Raw genomic sequence first — 19,513 nt, forward strand, 5'->3', positions numbered from 1 at the left:
ACTGATTACAACAATTAATGCCCAAAAACGTAAGGGACTTTATAAACCAACTTTATAAATTAAAGAAAGTCTTAAATAGAGAATTCTATCCTGAAACATCCATAAAAAAATTCATCCACGAACATTTATCACATAAATAGAATACAGATTATAAAACCCACCATTACTGTAAATGATTCAATACAGGAATGGAATTTGGAATCAGAAACCAACAACCTGGCTATGATACAATTTGAAGGAACTCGTATGAGAGAACCTTGAATGGAAGTGGATCAACAAAATTCCATAAATTATTGAATACAAAGTTTACAGTAAACAAACAACTCAATATGCATTTAAAATTAAATTACAGCATGCTATAAACGAAAAGGATTTAAAGAATTTCACCTTTGAAGACCTTTTTCTTCACGATCTCCTTCGAATGGAATCACCAACTTCTTGAAAACCTTTTTCAAGATAACCTCGAACCAAAACCCAGACACAACCACAATGGAAACCTTGGTATTCTCAGAGTGAGAACCCAGGAGTGGTGAGCTCTGACTATTTTGGTTAGGAGGGAAACCTTTATGTGGAGAAAGAAGATTGAGAATTCTTACAACTTAAGACAAAGTACAGAATTTTTCTATCTTTCTTACTTAATTGTTCAATAGCAACAACAAGAAGAAGAAGACAACATTTTTCTTTTTCTACTTGCCCAAATTAGCCACCACCCACTAATGTGGGTCGAGAGAAAAGCTGCGGAACACTTCCTTATTATCAAAATAATAATAATAGTAATATAAATATAAATATGGTAACTAACTAATGCGTGTCGTTAATGCAATGAAATAATGGTGTAGAATGCGATGGTGAAATATGTGTTGTGCATGCAAGTTTTCTCAGCAAGATCCAACTATAAATCCTACTGAGTTGCCTGGTAGGCCTAGGGTCGAACACGGGAACTAAGGAAACAGTATGCGATGGTGATTTTTGATTACTTTGCGATAACAAATAAATCAATGCGTAGGTTGGTATGTTGTTTGAAGTATAAAGTTTATGCGGCAGAGTTGAGAAAAGAGTTAATAATACGAAAGATGCGATGAGTATGTAGGGAAATGGGTTGAGCAGAGATTTAGCTAACACTTCCTAGGATTGCATTCATGTTATGCGATCATGCTACATACATACAACAGCAAGTCATCTCTCAATGCAAATGCTACGGCTTCTATTTTTAGAACACATGCGATGTATGCGATGATGTCTATAGAACTTACATCTAAGCCTCTATTCTTGTCTATGCAATGATGAATGGTACACACATACACAAGGCGACCGCATACTACCATAACCTATCTCTAGGGTGCATGCAATGCATGTTGGAAAACAGAGCTTATCTCTAAGTCTCTATCTCTTGCTTATGCAGATCTAATCTTGCTTTCTCAAGTCTAGATTCTAACCTAGCTCCTCAAGTCTTAGGTTCTTTCTTTAGACTCTTTCTCGAGTAGCTCTAAAAGGGTGATGGACGCAACATAAGATAAGATGATAGCATGCAACAAAGATCCTAGATCATGTTAGCTAAAGTACTTCTCAACCCATTCGACAGTTTTAGCTACTCATGCGTATTTTAAAGAGAGTGAACAGATGTAGAAATGCAAGTTTCATTCTATATATGAAATCTAAGTACAGCATGACAATGTGAAATAAAGATAAAGAGCCTGGTAGAAATTTCTTGCTTCCCAAGGCTTTTTACACTGTTCTTCTCTACTCTGCTCAAAAGATTTTCTTGCTCTCGCAAGAGTCGGTCCTCTCTCTGTTTTCCACGCTCCCTAGCACTCTCTCGAGCTGACCAGGACGATCTTCCAGCATCTTCTCCCTTTTCTCGCTTTCGCCCTCTAAGTATAAGAAAACTAAGAACAATGCTGACTATCGTCTATATGGTGAACTCTCTAAACTGAGAAAACTCCTTCAATGAAGGTGGCCTTCGATATTTATAGAGCTTCAATGTGAAGAATTTTTTCTCTCGAATGATTGCACTGATGGGATGTCATTAATTCTCTGTCTGATGCGCCGAATATTTGTCACCGAAAAGTTGAGTGTACTTGCTACAGTGTGTCATTAAGGGCTTGTCATCTTAATTCAGAATCGACCGTCATCAGCTTTCTGTCCCATCGTGATTTATTAAGCTTTCACCTTGATGCGTCGGCTTTATGCGGCCACCTTCCTCAGCAGATTTTCGCGAGCGCATATGATCACATAGCCTTGCGGTCGCAATCTCTTAATGTGCTCGGACATTAATTTCTTCGGATCGCATTTCCGCCTTGCGCCAACGCATTTTCTGCACAAAATACATAAGTTAGTTGTTTTCATGCCATGGACGCATGAGATCGCAGTGTTGTGAACTCAATGCTTTTGGACGCAATATTGTATATTTTTATCATCGCAATCCTGCTTTGTTTTATATCTTTGCGCTGTAATAACGTGAATTTCTGCCCGTTATCACTAACTTATCATATTGTGTATATATATATATTATCTTATATGTTATATCAAATATAACATATAACCTATAGTTTTAATATTGTATCACATACAATATAAACTATAGTTTCTTTTCTCTATTATGTGGCATTCAATATAAATCATATTTATATTAAATTTAATGATTATGAATCCCATTCATAGAAAATATATTTGAATCTCATTCAAATATTTATTTCCTCTCATTTAGCTTTAATGTATGAAATATATTATGACAATTATATCACATATAATTGAAATAACTTAATTATATCATATATAATTAAATCCCTCTATTAATTTGAACAATTCAAATTAATCCAAAAACTGATTCTCAACTAAATCCTATTGAGCTATCAAGGGGACCTCATGGCCTGTAGCTTGAAGCTCCAACAGTCTATGAATAATTAATTAAACTCTTTAATTACATCATTCACCATCCGTTAACTATCGGGCACTCCACTAAAGACCGGCAACTGCACTCTTTATACTACAAATATATTTCTGTGTCCATTGGATATAACCAATCAACAATACGATGACCCTTCACAAATTACTCGTAAGTACTGTTGGGCCAAATTATCATTTTGCCCCTATAGTTACATCTAACTCCTTAACTACCACTGATCCCTTTAATGAACAATAGATCATAGTCCTCCTATGACTAAACCCCTCTCGGGCAAGGAAAGGGTGTGGTGCCACATTGTTCAAGACCCGGAATTAGCCCTTAGGGGAGCAATCTATCTACTTACCCCTGCTTTGGGGAAGGAGTGAATTCCATTTTGTGTAGTTGTGTTCCTAGCTCCCCAATCAGATGAATCCCTAAAATGGTAGGCTTGTTGAGTCAGCGATCTAGCCACTCTCATGCATACAAGTCAAAGAACCGCCCTCATAGGCTTGAGTTCACAACTCACTCAAGATTCAGGTCATGTTACCTATAGTCATCCTGGTGAAATGTAAGTCTCTATTATGAATGATGTTATATAATGAGATTAAACATTTCATGGTCTGGTCTTATAAAAACTTCTTCATATAGAGATAAGTTCATGAATTGAAGATTTCAATGGGTACTTCACAAAACTTGCGTCCCTGATGAACTTGAATCGTATGATCGTGCAGGGACCGCCCACTTCTTTTTCAGTCTGAGTTCCTCAGGCACACGGAGGTGACCTTGCGATGCAATTCTTCTCCACGATATATTTTGACTCTTTGCCTGTTAACTTTGAATACATTGGTCCCGTCTTCATTGGATAACTCAACTGCGCCATGGAATACCTTTCTGACTATGAAGGGCCCGGACCAACGTGACTTTAATTTCCTAGGGAAGAGTCGTAGCCGCGAATTAAATAGTAAGACCTTTTGTCTGACTTGGAGATTCTTCTCACATTATTGTTTGCCAGCACTTTGCGCGCTCTTTGTATATCTTCGCATTCTCATATGCGTGAGTTCTCCATTCCTCCAGCTTGACCAATTGAAGTTTTCTTGCTTCCCCTACAGCCTTTAAGTTAAAGTTTAGCTTTTTCACCGCCCACAGTGCTTTGTGCTCCAGCTCAAGCGGTAGATGACATGCCTTACTGAACACCAGCACATACGAGAACATGCCTATAGGTGTCTTATAGGCGGTCCTATATGCCCACAGTACATCGTCCAGCTTTGTTGCCCAATCTTTTCGTGAAGGCTTTACCACCTTCTCCTGCTTGACACTTCAGCTTGACACTTCAGCTTGACCATTTTTCTGTGGATCGTATGTGGTGGCCACCTTATGGAGGTTATTATATTTGAGCAGCAAGTTGTTGACGATGTGATTAACAAAGTGGAAGCCTTCATCACTTATAATGGCACGTGGAGTGCCAAAACTAGTGAAGATATTTTTCTTTAAGAACTTGGAGACTACCGTCGCATCGCTTGCGGCACGCGCTACCGCTTCTACGCATTTGGAAACGTAGTCGACGGCTAACAAAATATATTTGTAACCATTCGATGGTGGGAATGGTCCTATGAAGTCTATGCCCCAGACGTCGAATAATTCCAGTTCTAAAATGATGTTCATGGGCATCACGTGTTTCCATGAAATGTTTCCCGTGCATTGGCACCGGTCACATTTCATCGCATAGTCTTTTGCATCCTTAAATAATGTTGGCCAATAATGCCTACTTTGTAAGACTTTCGTTGTTGTGCGTTGGCCTCCAAAGTGTCCTCCATATAGCGATTCATGGCATTGTGATAATATGCATTGGTGAACAGCATCTAGTACACATAGGCGAAAATTTTGGTCTGACCCCCTCTTATAAAGATTTGGCTCATCCCAATAATATGATCTGCCTTCATGTCTGAGCTGCCACTTTTGGTGGTCTGTATAGTCTTCAGGAAATTGTTCACAAACCAATTAACCACATCCGTGTACCATGGTAATTCTTCAATCTTAAATAGCTACTCGTCTGGGAAAGTTGTGTTCACCTCTGGCTGATTGCGATCAACTTCTGGATTTCCTAATCTGGATAAATGGTCCACAACCTGGTTCTTCGTCCCTTTACGATCAATAATTTTCATGTTGAATTCCTGGAGGAGGAAAACCCATCTAATCAATCTCGGCTTCGCATCTTTCTTCGTCATCAAATATTTTATCGCCGAGTGGTCAGTGTGAATGATTACTTTAGTTCCCAGCAAGTAAGCTCTAAATTTTTCCAACGCAAATATCACCACAAGCAATTCTTTTTCTGCGGTCGTGTAATTTGTTTGAGCAGGGTTCAAGGTTTTACTCGCATATGCGATGGGATGTAGCATTGTTTTCTTCTTCTGTGCCAGCACTACTCCCATCGCATAACCGATTGCATCGCACATTAGTTCAAAGGGTTGTGTCCCATTCGATGCGATCAACACATGTGCGATTGTTAATGCGTTCTTCAATATTTTGAATGCGTTGAGGCATTGTTCATCAAAGTCAAACTTTCTTTTTGCCTCCAGCAACGCACTTAGTGGTCGTGCAATCTTTAAAAAGTCTTTTACAAAACATCAATAAAAGCCAGTATGTCCTAAGAAGCTTCTAACAGCCTTCACATTCACTAGAGGTGGGAGCCTTTCAATCACCTCAATTTTTGTCTTGTCCACCTCCAGCCCATCCTTGGAGACCTTGTGCCCAAGCACAATACCTTCCTTTACCATGAAATGGCATTTCTCTCAATTAAGCACGAGGTTCGTCTCTTCACATCTTTTCAATATCTTCTCCAGATTGTTGAGACAGAATTCATATGTTTAACCATACACCGAGAAGTCGTCCATGAAAATTTCTACAGAATCTTCAGGATATTCAGAAAAGATGGCCATCATACCTCTTTGGAAAGTGCTCAGCGCATTGCATAGGCCGAACGGCATGCGTCGAAACGCAAATGTTCCATACGGGCAAGTGAATGTGGTTTTTCTCTTGATCTTCAAGAGCAATCATGATCTGGTTATAGTCGGCATATCCATCCAAGAAGCAATAGAATCATTTCCAGCTAGGCGGTCTAGCATCTGGTCGATAAAAGGCAAAGGAAAATGATCCTTCTTTGTTGTCGTATTCAGTTTGCGGTAGTCCATGCAAATCTTCCATCTGGTGACGATTCTCATTGGTATCAATTCGTTATTTGCATTAGGGACTACCGTCATCCCTCATTTCTTCGGCACGCATTGCACGGGGTTGACCCACGTGTTGTCGGCTATTGGATAGATAATTCTCGCATCGAACCACTTGATTATCTCCTTCTTTATGACCTCTTTCATCGCAGGGTTGAGTCTGTGTTGATGTTCGAGCGATCCTTTGTGATTCTCTTCGAGATGAATCCTATGCATGTAGTATGTGGGGCTAATTTCTCTAATGTCTGCGAGCGTCCAACCAATTGCTTTTATATACTTTCTCAGGATGCTTAGCAGTGCATTCTCTTGATCATCATTAAGTGCAGAGGAAATTATTACAGGTAGCTTTTCATTCTGCCCCAGAAACGCATACTTTAGGTGGTTTGGAAGGGTCTTCAGCTCTATTATTGGTGGTTGTTCCAAGGATGGTTTTGTTGTTTTTCTTTCTTCATTCACTGACAGTTGGTCTTCTTTGGATGCGATCATCTCATCTTCTTGGTTGTTTTTCTGTGATTGCATTGCATGCTACTATGGATGCGGTCGCATCCTCATCTTCATTTTCATTTTTGAACTTTTCTTCTTCATTCAAACTTGGTTCATCGTTGAATTCATTGAGGTCTTCTTCATTAAGATGTTTCATGGCTCAGATAATGTAGAACCTGAGCTTTTGTCCATTCACGCTCAGTGTGATCTCTCCTTTGTACACATCAATCTGAGCGCGACCAGTGGATAAAAGTGATCATCCCAGAATGATGGGTACATCCTTGTCTACTTCATAGTTCAGGATGATGAAATCTGCTGGTAATAAAAAAATTTCGATGGTAACTAGAACATCCTTCACCTTCCCCTCTGGATGCACAAGAGATCTATCCGCTAATTGGATAGTCACCGTCGTGGGCGCCAGCTGCCCCACATTCAGCTGCTTAAAAATTGACAGGGGCATCAAGTTGATGTTGGCCCCGAGATTGCAAAGTGCTTGACCGATGTATAACACTTCGATAGAGCAAGGTACAGTGAACCTTCCAGGGTAGCGCATTTTCAGTGGAATTATGGATTTTGAACTTTGTGTCAATGCCACCGTTGCGAACTTACCAATGCTTCTCTTCTTTGTCACCATGTCCTTCGGAAACTTCGCATATGCGGACATCTGTTCAATCACCTCAGTGAAAGGAATGTCAATATGCAACTGTTTCAGCATATTCATGAAGCGTTGATACCATACCTCATCATTTTTCTTCTTTTTGAGTCTCTAAGGGAATGGTGGCAGCTGTATTCTCACAGTCCCCTATTCTTTTGGCTTCGAGGTGGACACAATCTCTGGTTCCATGGCTTCTTTTTTCTTCTATTTCTCCTCGATTCAACAAAATCTTTGGTTTTAAAGCAATTGGAGCAGTTCGACTAGGCCTCTTCTCCCCCGCCACAGTCTTTCCACTCCGCAACGTCACAACTTGACATTGCTCTTTTCCCGTACCCCTTGGGTTGGCGGGAGTTCAGTTGAACTCGGTAGGGCCCTTTGTAGTCTATTCTTTAGTTCCCTCGCAATCTATCCCATCTAAATTTCTAGAATGCAGATAGACAGCGCTGGGTTGTACGTGTTGGAAAACAAATTATTCTTCACAAAATAGACTGACTGTGGTTTTATCGGGCATTCCTCCATTGGATGGCCTTCACTACAAGTAGCACAACTTGCGGTCGTCTGGTTGATTGCGTTAACTTGCTCAATATGCATTCCTGGGCTACTGATTGCGATTCCTTGAATCATATTCATCATCGCAGTCATTTGGCTCTCAAGGGATGCGATGGCCCCGTTATTCACATAACTGTCTTTGATTCTCAATCTTTGATCACTTTCTCTCCAATATTCATGGTTTTTAGAAATGCAATCAAATATATTCTTGGCCTCATCATAAGTTTTATCTAGCAAACCACCAGCTGCTGCCGTGTTGATAGCCATCTGTAATGCAGGGTTCAGTCCGTGGTAGAAAATTTCCATCTGTAAGCAGTCTAGTAAGCCATTATGCGGACAATCTCTTACCAGCCTCTTAAACCTCGCCCAGGCATCACTGAGCGATTCGTCAATTTCCTGTTCAAAATTTGTAATTGACTTCCTCCTTCTGGCATTCTTCATCGGAGGGAAGTATTTCTTCATAAACTTCTCAACTACTTCTTCCCATGATGTAATCTCCCCTAGTTCGAGAGAATAAGCCCATTTTCGTGCCTAGTCACACAACGAAAATGGAAACAATGTAGTCGAACCTCCTCAGCAGAGATATTTAGGAACACAAAAGTGTTGCAAATTTCAATAAAACTCCAGAGATGGGCACGCAGATCTTCGCCACGCCTTCCACCAAACTATCCGGTCGTTTGAATCATCTGCAACATAATCGGTTTTATTTCAAACCTCGATCCATCCAGAGCTGGCCTCATGATTCCTGGGGAGAAATCATATAGATTGGGCGACGCATAGTCCCGAATGGGTCTATTGCGGTCATTCGCCAGGAGGATGGAGTTGGCCATTATATTATCTGCGTTTGCGGCCCTCTCTTCCGGTTGTTCTGCCATTCTTGGAGTTCTGTCTTCTTGTTGTTGGCGGTTGTTTCCCAATCTTCATCAAAACGTTCTCTCGATCTCTGTGTCATAAATGGGCTCAGGATTTTGTCCTTCGCTCATAGGACGCCCGCTTCTTCCCTTACCTAAAGAAAAGTAGTGCACAGAGACAGAGAGTCTGCAAAGAAAATAAAAAAGTTACCGTTAGCACAATGTATTGCCGAAGTCCCCGGAAATGGTGCCAAAAACTTGCTGCATGTCGTTAATACGATGAAATAATGGTGTAGAATGCGATGGTGGAATATGCATTGTGCATGCAAGTTTTCTCAGCAAGATCCAAGTATAAATCCTTCTGAGTTGCCTGGTAAGCCCAGGGTCGAACACAGGGACTAAGAAAACAATATGCAATGGTGATTTTTTATTACTTTGCGGTAACAAATAAATCAATGTGTTGGTCGGTATGTTGGTTGAAGTATAAAGTTTATGCAGCGGAGTTGAGAAAGGAGTTAATAATACGAATGATGCGATGAATATGCAGGGGAATAGGTTGAGAAGGGATTTAGCTAACACTTCCTAGGATTGCATTCATGTTATGCGATCATGCTACATATATACAACAGCAAGTCATCTCTCAATGCAAATGCTACGGCTTCTAGTTTTAGAACACATGCGATGTATGCGATGATGTCTATAGAACTTACATCTAAGCCTCTATTCTTGTCTATGCAATGATGAATGGTACACACATACACAAGGCGACCGCATACTACCATAACCTATCTCTAGGGTGCATGCAATGCATGTTGGCAAACAGAGCTTATCTCTAAGTCTCTATCTCTTGTTTATGCAGATCTAATCTTGCTTTCTCAAGTCTAGATTCTAACCTAGCTCTCTCAAGTCTTAGGTTCTTTCTTTAAACTCTCTCTCGAGTAGCTCTAAAGGGGTGATGGACGCAACATAAGACAAGATGATCGCATGCAATGAAGATCTTAGGTCATATTAGCTAAGTACTTCTCAACTCATTCGATAGTTTTAGCTACTCATGCGTTTTTTAAAGAGAGTGAACAGATGTAGAAATGCAAGTTCCATTCTATATATGAAATCAAAGTACAGAATGACAATGTGAAATAAAGATAAAGAGCCTGGTAGCAATTTCTTGCTTCCCAAGGCTTTTTACATTGTTCTTTTTTACTCTGCTCAAAAGATATTCTTGCTCTTGTAAGAATCGTCCCTCTCTCTGTTTTCCACGCTCCCTGGCACTCTCTCGAGCTAACCAGGACGATCTTCCAGCGTCTTCTCCCTTTTCTCGCTTCCGCCCTCTAAGTATAAGAAAACTAAGAACAAGGTTGACTATCGTCTATATGGTGAACTCTCTAAACTGAGCGAACTCCTTTAATGAAGGTGGCCTTCGGTATTTATAGAGCTTCAAGGTGAAGAACTTTTTCTCTTGAATGATTGCACTGATGGGATGTCATTAATTCTCTGTCTGATGTGCCGAATATTTGTCACCGAAAAGTTGAGTGTACTTGCTACAGTGTGTCATTAACGGCTTGTCAACTTAATTCGGAATCGACCATCATTAGCTTTCTGTCCCATCGTGATTTATTAAGCTTTCACCTTGATGCGCTGGCTTTATGCGGCCACCTTCTTGAGCAAATTTTCGCTTGGACATTAATTTCTTCGGATCGCATTTCTGCCTTGCGCCAACGCATTTTCTACACAAAATACATAAGTTAGTTGTTTTCATGCGATGGACGCATGCGATCGCAATGTTGTGAACTCAATGCTTTTGGACGCAATATTGTATATTTTTACCATCGCAATCCTGCATTATTTTATATCTTTGCGCTGTAATAACATGCATTTCTGCCCATTATCACTAACTTATCATATTGTGTGTGTGTGTGTGTGTGTATATATATATATATATATATATTATCCTATATATTATCTTATATGTTATATCAAATATAACATATAACCTATAGTTTTAATATTGTATCACATACAATATAAACTATAGTTTATTTTCTCTATTATGTGGCATTTAATATAAATCATATTTATATTAAATTTAATGACTATGAATCCCATTCATAGAAAATATATTTGAATCTCATTCAAATATTTATTTCCTCTCATTTAGCTTTAATGTATGAAATACATTATGACAATTATATCACATATAATTGAAATAACTTAATTATATCATATATAATTAAATCCCTCTATTAATTTGAACAATTCAAATTAATCCAAAAACTGATTCTCAACTAAATCCTATTGAGCTACCAAGGGGACCTCATGACCTGTAGCTTGAAGCTCCAACAGTCTATGAATAATTAATTAAACTCTTTAATTACATCATTCACCATCCGTTAACTATCGGCCACCCCACTAAAGACCGGCAACTGCACTCTTTGTACTACATATATATATTTATGTCCATTGGATATGACCAATCAACAATACGATGACTCTTCACAAACTATTCGTAAATACAGTTGGGCCAAATTACCATTTTGCCCCTATAGTTACATCTAACTCCTTAACTACCATTGATCCCTCTAATGAATAATAGATCATAGTCCTATTATGACTAAATCCCTCTCGGGCAAGGAGAGAGTGTGGCGCCATATTGTTCAAGACCCGGAATTAGCTCTTAGGGGAGCAATTTATCTACTTACCCCTGCTTCAGGAAAGGAGTGAATTCCATTTTGTGTAGTTGTGTTCCTAGCTCCCCAATCTGACAAATCCCCAGAATGGTAGGCTTGTTGAGTCAGCGATCTAGCCACTCTCACGTATACAAATCAAAAAACCGCCCTCATAGGCTGAAGTTCACAACTCACTCAGGATTCAAGTCATGTTACCTATGGTCATCTTGGTGAAATGTAAGTCTCTATTATGAACGATGTTATATAATGAGACTAAACATTTCATGGTTTGGTCTTATACAAACTTCTCCATATAGAATATCTATGCTAGCATGTCTAATACATGAATGATCAGGATTAAATCAGTTGTACCACTTTACAACAATTGTAACACTTACAAAGCGAGCCATACTCATAGTGTCACTAGGATAAGGTACCCTGCCTTATTCATATACTACAGACCATTTAGGTTATCACTTAAACATGATCCACCCGTATGTCCCCATATACATGTTTAAGTTACAAAGATAACCTCAGATGTTAGTTTATTGGTTTATGGTTAATGCAACTAGGAAATCACATATTTTATAGACAATGAATAAAATATCAAATATTTTATTAAAAACATAAAGAGTTTGTTCAACAATGTTTACAAACTATAGGACCCTATGAGATTTAGGGCATCAACCCCAACAAGATAAGCATGTACTACAACACGTTAATAGCAATAAGATGAAATGGATGCACGGCTAATAGCAATCTCTCGTTATCAGCATATGATTGTGAAGGTTGATGGCTTTTGTATAGTGAGGCAGTATGGAATGAGCCCTCTTCTACTCTTTCTCCGATGAACTTTCAATGTTAAAAAAGGGGTGGAAAGTGAAAGTAGATTATTCTCTCCAACTCCCGTGCTTTTCGCTTCTCCCTCATCCTGGCGTCAAGGCTCTATTTATAGAGCCACATGTTGTTCTGCATTGGGATTCTCGCTTTGATCTATTATTGTCATTTATCATGGTAGGTGAGAATGTCAGCGCTGCATCATGGTCAATGCTCAGAAGATTTGTCAAAGTATCTACTTGTATAATTTACAACAATTGTAATAACTACAAAGTGGGTATCCGTAGTATCACCATGATAAGGTACCCAACCTTATCCACCTGTATGTCTCCACATACATTTTTAATTACAACGGATAACCTTAGATCTTATTTTATTGGTTTTTGGGTTAATGCAACTAAATATCGAATAAAATACCTCTTATTTTATTAGATAAATAAAATGTTTGTACAAATACAATTACAAACTACAAGATCACGAGATTTAGGGCATCAATCCAATAAAATGAAACACACTCATCCGTACTATTTGCCCTATTATTTGTTGTTGCATATGTATTACCCAAATTAAATCTAAATGTAAGATAACAAACCACTAAGAATAAGACATATACACATTATCATTGAATTCTTAATATTACATATACATGAATTACAAGTCTCAATACATTGGGGTGCTCGTCCATAATTGAAACGCCAATTTTTTTGTAAAATATGATATGTTAACCAGATGCTAAAAGTTCAAAATATTTGATGGTAAACACTGCATAATTACTACTATTTCAAGATGTTTACGAGATGTTTGCAAGATAAAAAATAGAAACTAAAATCTAGCTAAAACAACTTTAAATCACCTCTAAATCACCTAAAACAAGTATCAAATTGATTTGTGATTGAGTCTTTGAAGTTTGGAAGTTACGAGATGTCTGCGAGATTGTGCGAGATAAAAAAAAAGTAGCTAAAAAACTCTCTAAAATATGTATAAAACTATCCTAATTCACCTAAAAAAAGTATAAAATTGATTTAGCATTGAGTCATTCAAGTTTGGAAGTTGCAAGATGTTTGCGAGATAAAAATTATTAAATACAAACTTGCTAAAACATGTGTAAAACCACCATAAGTCACCTTTAAATCACTTAAAACAAGCATAAAATTAAACTGGGATTGAACATTTAAAGTTTTGAAGTTGTGAGATGTTTGTGAGATATTGTGAGATTAAAAACAGTAGCTAAAAACTCCCTAAATATGTGTAAAACCACCCTAAACAACCCTAAATCAACTCTAAATCACTTAAAACAAGTATGAAATTGAATTGGGATTGAACATTTAAAGTTTGAAGGTTGTGAGATGTCTGCAAGATGTATGTAAGATATTGCTAGATAAAAACAATAGCTAAAAACTCCCTAAAACATGTGTAAAATCATCCTAAATCAACTAAAACAAGGATGGAATTAATTTGAGGTTGGCCATTTAAAGTTTGGAAGTTGCGAGATCATTGCAAGATGTTTGTGAGATAAAAATAATAGTTAAAAAATCCCTAAAACATGTCTCTACTCACCCTAAATCACCTAAAAGTACATATAAAAAAAGATTTGGAGTTAGGTGCTTCGGGTTTTGATGTTGGAAGATAGTTGCAAGATGTTGCGAGATAATTGCGAGATGGATGAAAAAAGCATGTTCCAACCCACTCTAAATCACCTAAAAGAGGTATAAAAGTGATTTGAGATTTGAGATTTTAAGTTTTAAAGTTGGAAGATAATTGCGAAATGCTGCAAGATAATAGCAAGATAAAAAAACGGTAAGTGAAAAGCACTCTACAACCTTTCTAACATTTTCTATATCTACCCTAAAACATGTTTATAAATGTGTCATAATGAGTTAGAATGAGCAAATTGGTGTGTGTAAGTTGGTGTGCTGGAAGATATTTGCGGGAGTCTTAGAAGATACAAAACAATGTGAATGTGAAGCATATAAATGTGGAGCAACTCTTGTTTTTGGAAAAAAAAATAAAACAAAATAAAACAAAACAAACTAACAACAATATTCTTAAGAATAAAAAAAAAACCCAACTTTTCTATTTTGGAAGCCAATATAAATTTACAAATTATAAAACTCATAAACCAAAAAAAAAAAAACAAAACAAAACAAAACTAGATGCTCTAGGGAAAAAAAATAGTAAACTACCAAAAGAATTAGAAATTTGTTTTTCTCTAGTCATGAAGGTGGTTGAACTTTGAGTATAGGGATGGCAAAAATTTTCGTAGTGTTGGGATTGGTGTCCTAATTCTTCCGGAGTCTCATTGTTTTGTAAAGACACACATTGTTCAATGAATAAAATAAATGTTATTTAATTATGGTATTTATTCATATCCAATAAACAAAGCTCCTTGGTTATCTTATGTAAACTTAAGCATGTATATGTGATATAAAAGTGGATCATGCCTTAAGTGATAACCTAAATAGGTCTGTAGTATAAGGATTAAGGTGGGATACCTGATCCTTGTGACACTACGGATACGGTCTGCTTTGTAGAGGTTTGCAAGTATTGTAAACTACTACAGATGGTAGATCCTGACCATTCATGTGGAGACGTGGAGCGGGGGTGTCCTATACAAGAGTTTGTATAAGACCTAGACCACGAGATGACTAGATTCTGTATATAACGTCATTAATACTGGAGACTTACATCTAATCTAAACGACACACGACCTCAATCCTAAGTGTTTTGTATCTCATCTAAACGACCATAGATGACACGACCTCAATCCTGAGTGTTTTGGAAACTCCTGCCTTTGAGGGCGGTCCTTTGATTAGTATGAGTGAGATTGGCCAGATTGCCAACTCAACATGCCTACCGTTTTGGGGACTTGTCTGATTTGAGAGCTGGGAACTCAATCCACAAGATGGAATTCGCTCCTTTCTCAAATCAAGGATAAGTAGAGAGATTGCTCCCTTAAGGGCTGATGTCGAGGCTTGAACATAATGGCCACAACTTCTCTTTGGAAGAGAAGACTCAATCATAGTAGGACTATGACTTATATTCATTAGAGAAATCAATGGTACTTAAGGAGACAAATATAACTACATGGGCATAACGGTTATTGGCTCAGCTATACTTACGAGCGATTTGTGAAGGGTTGTCACACTGCTGATTGGTTAATATGGACACATAATATATCTGTAGTAAGGAGAGTTCAGCTATCGGTCTTTAGTGGAGTGCCTGGCAGTTAACGGATGGTGGATCCCGTGACTAAAGAGTTTAGTCAATTATTCACGTATCGTTGGAGCTTCGAGCTACAGGTCCATAAGGTCCCCTTGGTAGCTCAATGGATTCAACTGAGGATCAGTTCTTGGTGTTGATTTGAAATGTTCAAATTGGCAAGAGGTATTTTGATTATATATGATATAATCGGTATGATGTATAAGATACATCTAGTAGAGGATTGATGTAAATGAGATTTACATTAGGTACCATGGAATAGAAAAAGAACTATGGTTTATATGTTTCATGAGATGAAATATTAAAACTATAGGTTATAAATATAGTATGATAAGTTGGTTATCATTTATATTTATAATAATATTAATTATTGGATAATTAATATTATTATAAATATAAATGATAACCAACTTATCATAATTAATTCTTTTTCTTTAAATAACCAAATGAGTGGGTGATTATTGGATCATGGTAACCGTGAGTCTAAAGGAAAATGGTATTCCTATTTTCAAAAGAAGTTTTAAAAATTCCTAAAAGGTTTTCTTTGAGTTTTCTTTCTCACGCAAAAGAAACTCACGAAGTCGTCAAGTAAATTCGGATTTACTAAACGACGGATGGGCGAGCTAAACAATTGTGCAGTGGCGAGTTAAACGATCGTGCAGTGGTGAGCTAAACGATTGTGCAGTATTTACTAAACGATCGTTGGCTCAAGGTAAACGATCGTGTAGAGTCTGTAGGCGACAGACCGAGCTAAACAATGAGCTAAATGATCGCATAGCTTTTGCTAGATGATCGCATAGCTTTATCTAAACGATTGGGCATCGACCTATACGATAGATCTCCGCTATCTCCCACTTGTCCAGTCGTGTACATGATCAGTGTTTCCTTCTCCGTCTGCCTCATACCAAGTCCGAACAGAGCCCACCCTCTGGATTCTCACACCGAGAATACTAAGGTAGTCTTGTTGGTGGTGTCAGGCTCAACTCGACACCGTCGAGGTTTTTTGGAGGCCGTTCATGGTGTTGTGGAGGTCGTTCGTGTTGCTGAGGAGTTCGTGACCGAGGCCATCATTGAAGACGAGCACGAAGTGTTCGTTGTGGTTTGTGGTCGTGTAGATTGAGCGTTTGAGGTTACTGATTGTTCGATCGTTTGTGCGCAACGGAGCTTGGAGGCGCTTCTACCATTATTAGTACGGTTGTTCCTTTTGTGCATTTGTGACTTTCATGCTGTAATCTCTGTTAATTGCATAACCGTTTATTTTGAAGTCGACTGTAAATGCATTGTTTATTCATGATTGTAATTTGGAATGATCTTGTTTTCGCTGCTCATGGAAATCTCAAATCCGATTTCCTTTACGTAGGCCTCCGCCTTGTCGGGGCCGAGAATCCTTGGTATGACGGGGGATCAGGGTCAAACCAAAAAATAAAATAGGTTTACTGGTTCGGGATGGGGTGTGGATAGGGAGAGTATCCCACCCCGTTTTGTTTATATATATATATATATATTAACAAATTACCTATTAAATATAATTTTTTTAAAAAACCCTATACAATCTTTGTTTAGTGCTCACAGTAGCACAAAATTTTCAAAAATCTCTTCTTTTATTTTTCTGTATGTTTCCACTATTTCTTTATATATTGTTTTTATTTAATTTTCTGTTTTTATTTTTATTTTTGTATTTATTGTAGTAAGTATTTTACTTTTTTTTTAAAAAAAGTTGGGGATGGGTCCCTGTGAGGATCAATGGGAATCTCCATCCCCGTCCTAACATTAATTAGCGGGGACAGGGTAGGGATGAGGATGAAGCTCCCCATGGGGGACGGGGATGGGGAATTCCTCCCCAGCCACACCTCATTGCTAACTCTATTTGAGTATGATGTAGCTGTTGAGTTAAGTCGTCGAAATCACCGTTGTCGGTATGAAAATCTCCACCTCAGAGGCTGTGGAAGGTCTTTGCCTGATGTTCGCATGTCATCCCAGTCTCTACCACTGTCGGACACTGAAGACTCTACCTTTGTCCGATGGTTTGTACGCGTAGGAGAAGAAGAAGGAATCATGGTCGCCACCTTCGTCTGTTCGTACACCGTGCGATGTCGTTTGAAGCTCCAATCGTGGTCGCCGAATGGAAGGTGTGGTCAATAATGTTTGAGGAAGTTAATAAATGGTAGAGTAAGGAAAACGAAAAGACAGAGGAGAATAAGCTGAGAAGGCAAGACAGTCTTGGAATTCGTTGTCCCTATTCAATCAATTATGGTTTCAATTTATACACAATAGCCCTAGAATAATGAGGGCAAAATAATAAATATATATATATATATATATTGTATTACAGATGTCACTAGAAGACTAGTGGTCTTCGATCAATCAACCAATTTCTTAACCAATTCGGTTAGATAGGATTCCCAGTCGAATCACCTGCTGATTGTGTCCAACTGTGATGCCACTGTGGCATTGGCTTTGCTGACGTGGGCTTTTCCATTCTCCTCCTTAATATCCCCCCTCAAACGAGGTGGGAGTGCAACGACCCCGAGTTTGTGTCGAAGAGCAAAAAACTGAGTATGTGTGAGAGTTTTTGTAAGACAGTCAGCTACTTGATCAACTGAAGGGACATATCAAACATCCAAGAGTCCTTTGAGTACTTGATCTCGTACAAAATGGATATCAATCTCAATATGCTTCGTCCTAGTATGAAAAACAGGGTTGACGACCAAGGCACCAACACTTAAATTGTCACACCATAAGACTAGTTTAGCTGTACAATACTGATTTCTCTTAGCAGTTGTTGAAGCCAAATTATCTCAGCTGAGGCACGAGCAAGGGCTCTATATTCAGATTCGTACTTGATCGGGCCACTACTGACTGCTTTTTGACAGACCAAGACACAAGAGTGCTACCAAGGAAAATGCAATAAGTTGCTACTGACTTCCAGTCATCAACATTGGCAACCCAGTCAGCATCAAAGAACGTTGAGATGGACATATCTGAATTGGATTGAATGTATAGGCCAAAATGCTTGGTTCCATTGACATATCGGAGAAGGCATTTTACAGCATGCCAATGAGTATCGGTGGGACATTTTAGAAACGGACTGAGCTGGTTGACTATAAATGTTATGTCTGGCCTAGTGTTTGTTAGACTAGTGGTCCTCGACCAATCGACCAATTTCTTACCAATTCGGTTAGATAAGGTTCCCAGCCTAATCACTTGCTAACTGTATCCAGCTGTGACGCCACTGTGGCATTGGCTTTGCTGACGTGGGCTTTTCCATTCTCCTCCTTAATAGAGGAGCGGTCCATGTGTGTTAGGAGAAGAGAAGAATAAAAAAGTTTTCATTTTTATGGTTCTTTTAAGGAAAAATTAGACTTTTCACATGCTTATCTGTCCCAAAACTCGTTATTTTTAAAAACCATCTCAAAAATCTTTTCTCCCCCAAAATACTATTTTTGGAAATTTCCCTATCAACTTCTCCTTCAACAAATCCCGCATTCCTTTCAAGACTCTCTCTCCACTAACCAGGAATAGATCAAGTCACCAACCGGTGGGTGGGTTTCGTCGAGCCACTGCCTAGTTGCCCATTGTCGCAAATCGCTGCTACTACCAATGCAGGGTGGGTTTCTCTCTCTAACTCTTGATCCATCCTTCTCTAACTGCAATGTTGCCCAACCACCACTGTTGCCATTTTATCGTCCTGTCGACCTCTATTGTGTTTCCGCCACCACTAACATTGCCATTAGTCGATTTTTAATTTTTTTAGTAAGCTTTTTGGAGGGATTATGGGTTTTCTTGAGAATTCTTGTTTACTCGACTAAGAGTGTGTGTGGGATTGATTTTAGCATGGCCAAATTCATTTTTTCTCTAGCCAAAATCAGTTTTGCATAAAATATATGATGTTTGGCAACCTAAAAGTGATTTTAGAAAATCTAAAATCACTAAAAATTGATTTGTGAAGCATGAGCTGGCTAGTGATTGTGGAGAGTGATTAAACGGGAATCACCACTCTTATTTTATATAGTTTTTTAAATACAAAAAAATATCCCTTATTTAATAAGGAAACTCAACCCCAAAATAACATTTTCCTCCATCCTCCCTATTCTAGCAGCTCCGACGATTCTGTAGCTTTAATTTCCAATCAACGAGGGAAAATTTGT

At 38.3% G+C, this 19,513-nt stretch overlaps 1 protein-coding gene and 1 non-coding gene across 2 annotated transcripts; one reads left to right on the forward strand and one right to left on the reverse strand.

The window, feature by feature from the left end:
- Positions 1 to 6,847: 6,847 nt before the first annotated feature.
- LOC150034461 (uncharacterized) lies at positions 6,848 to 7,306 on the reverse strand. Its single transcript, XM_090316747.1, has one exon. The coding sequence runs from the start codon at positions 7,304 to 7,306 to the stop codon at positions 6,848 to 6,850; it is 459 nt and encodes a 152-aa protein (XP_090172873.1).
- An 811-nt stretch (positions 7,307 to 8,117) lies between these two features.
- On the forward strand, positions 8,118 to 8,224 carry LOC120084346 (small nucleolar RNA R71). Its single transcript, XR_005483705.1, has one exon. It is a non-coding gene; the product is annotated as a small nucleolar RNA R71 (small nucleolar RNA).
- The last annotated feature ends 11,289 nt before the right edge of the window (positions 8,225 to 19,513 follow it).

Source organism: Benincasa hispida, chromosome 8 (genome assembly GCF_027475165.1).
Source record: "Benincasa hispida cultivar pf3 chromosome 8, pf3_genome.v1.1, whole genome shotgun sequence".
In the NCBI taxonomy this organism is placed as follows: Eukaryota; Viridiplantae; Streptophyta; class Magnoliopsida; order Cucurbitales; family Cucurbitaceae; genus Benincasa; species Benincasa hispida.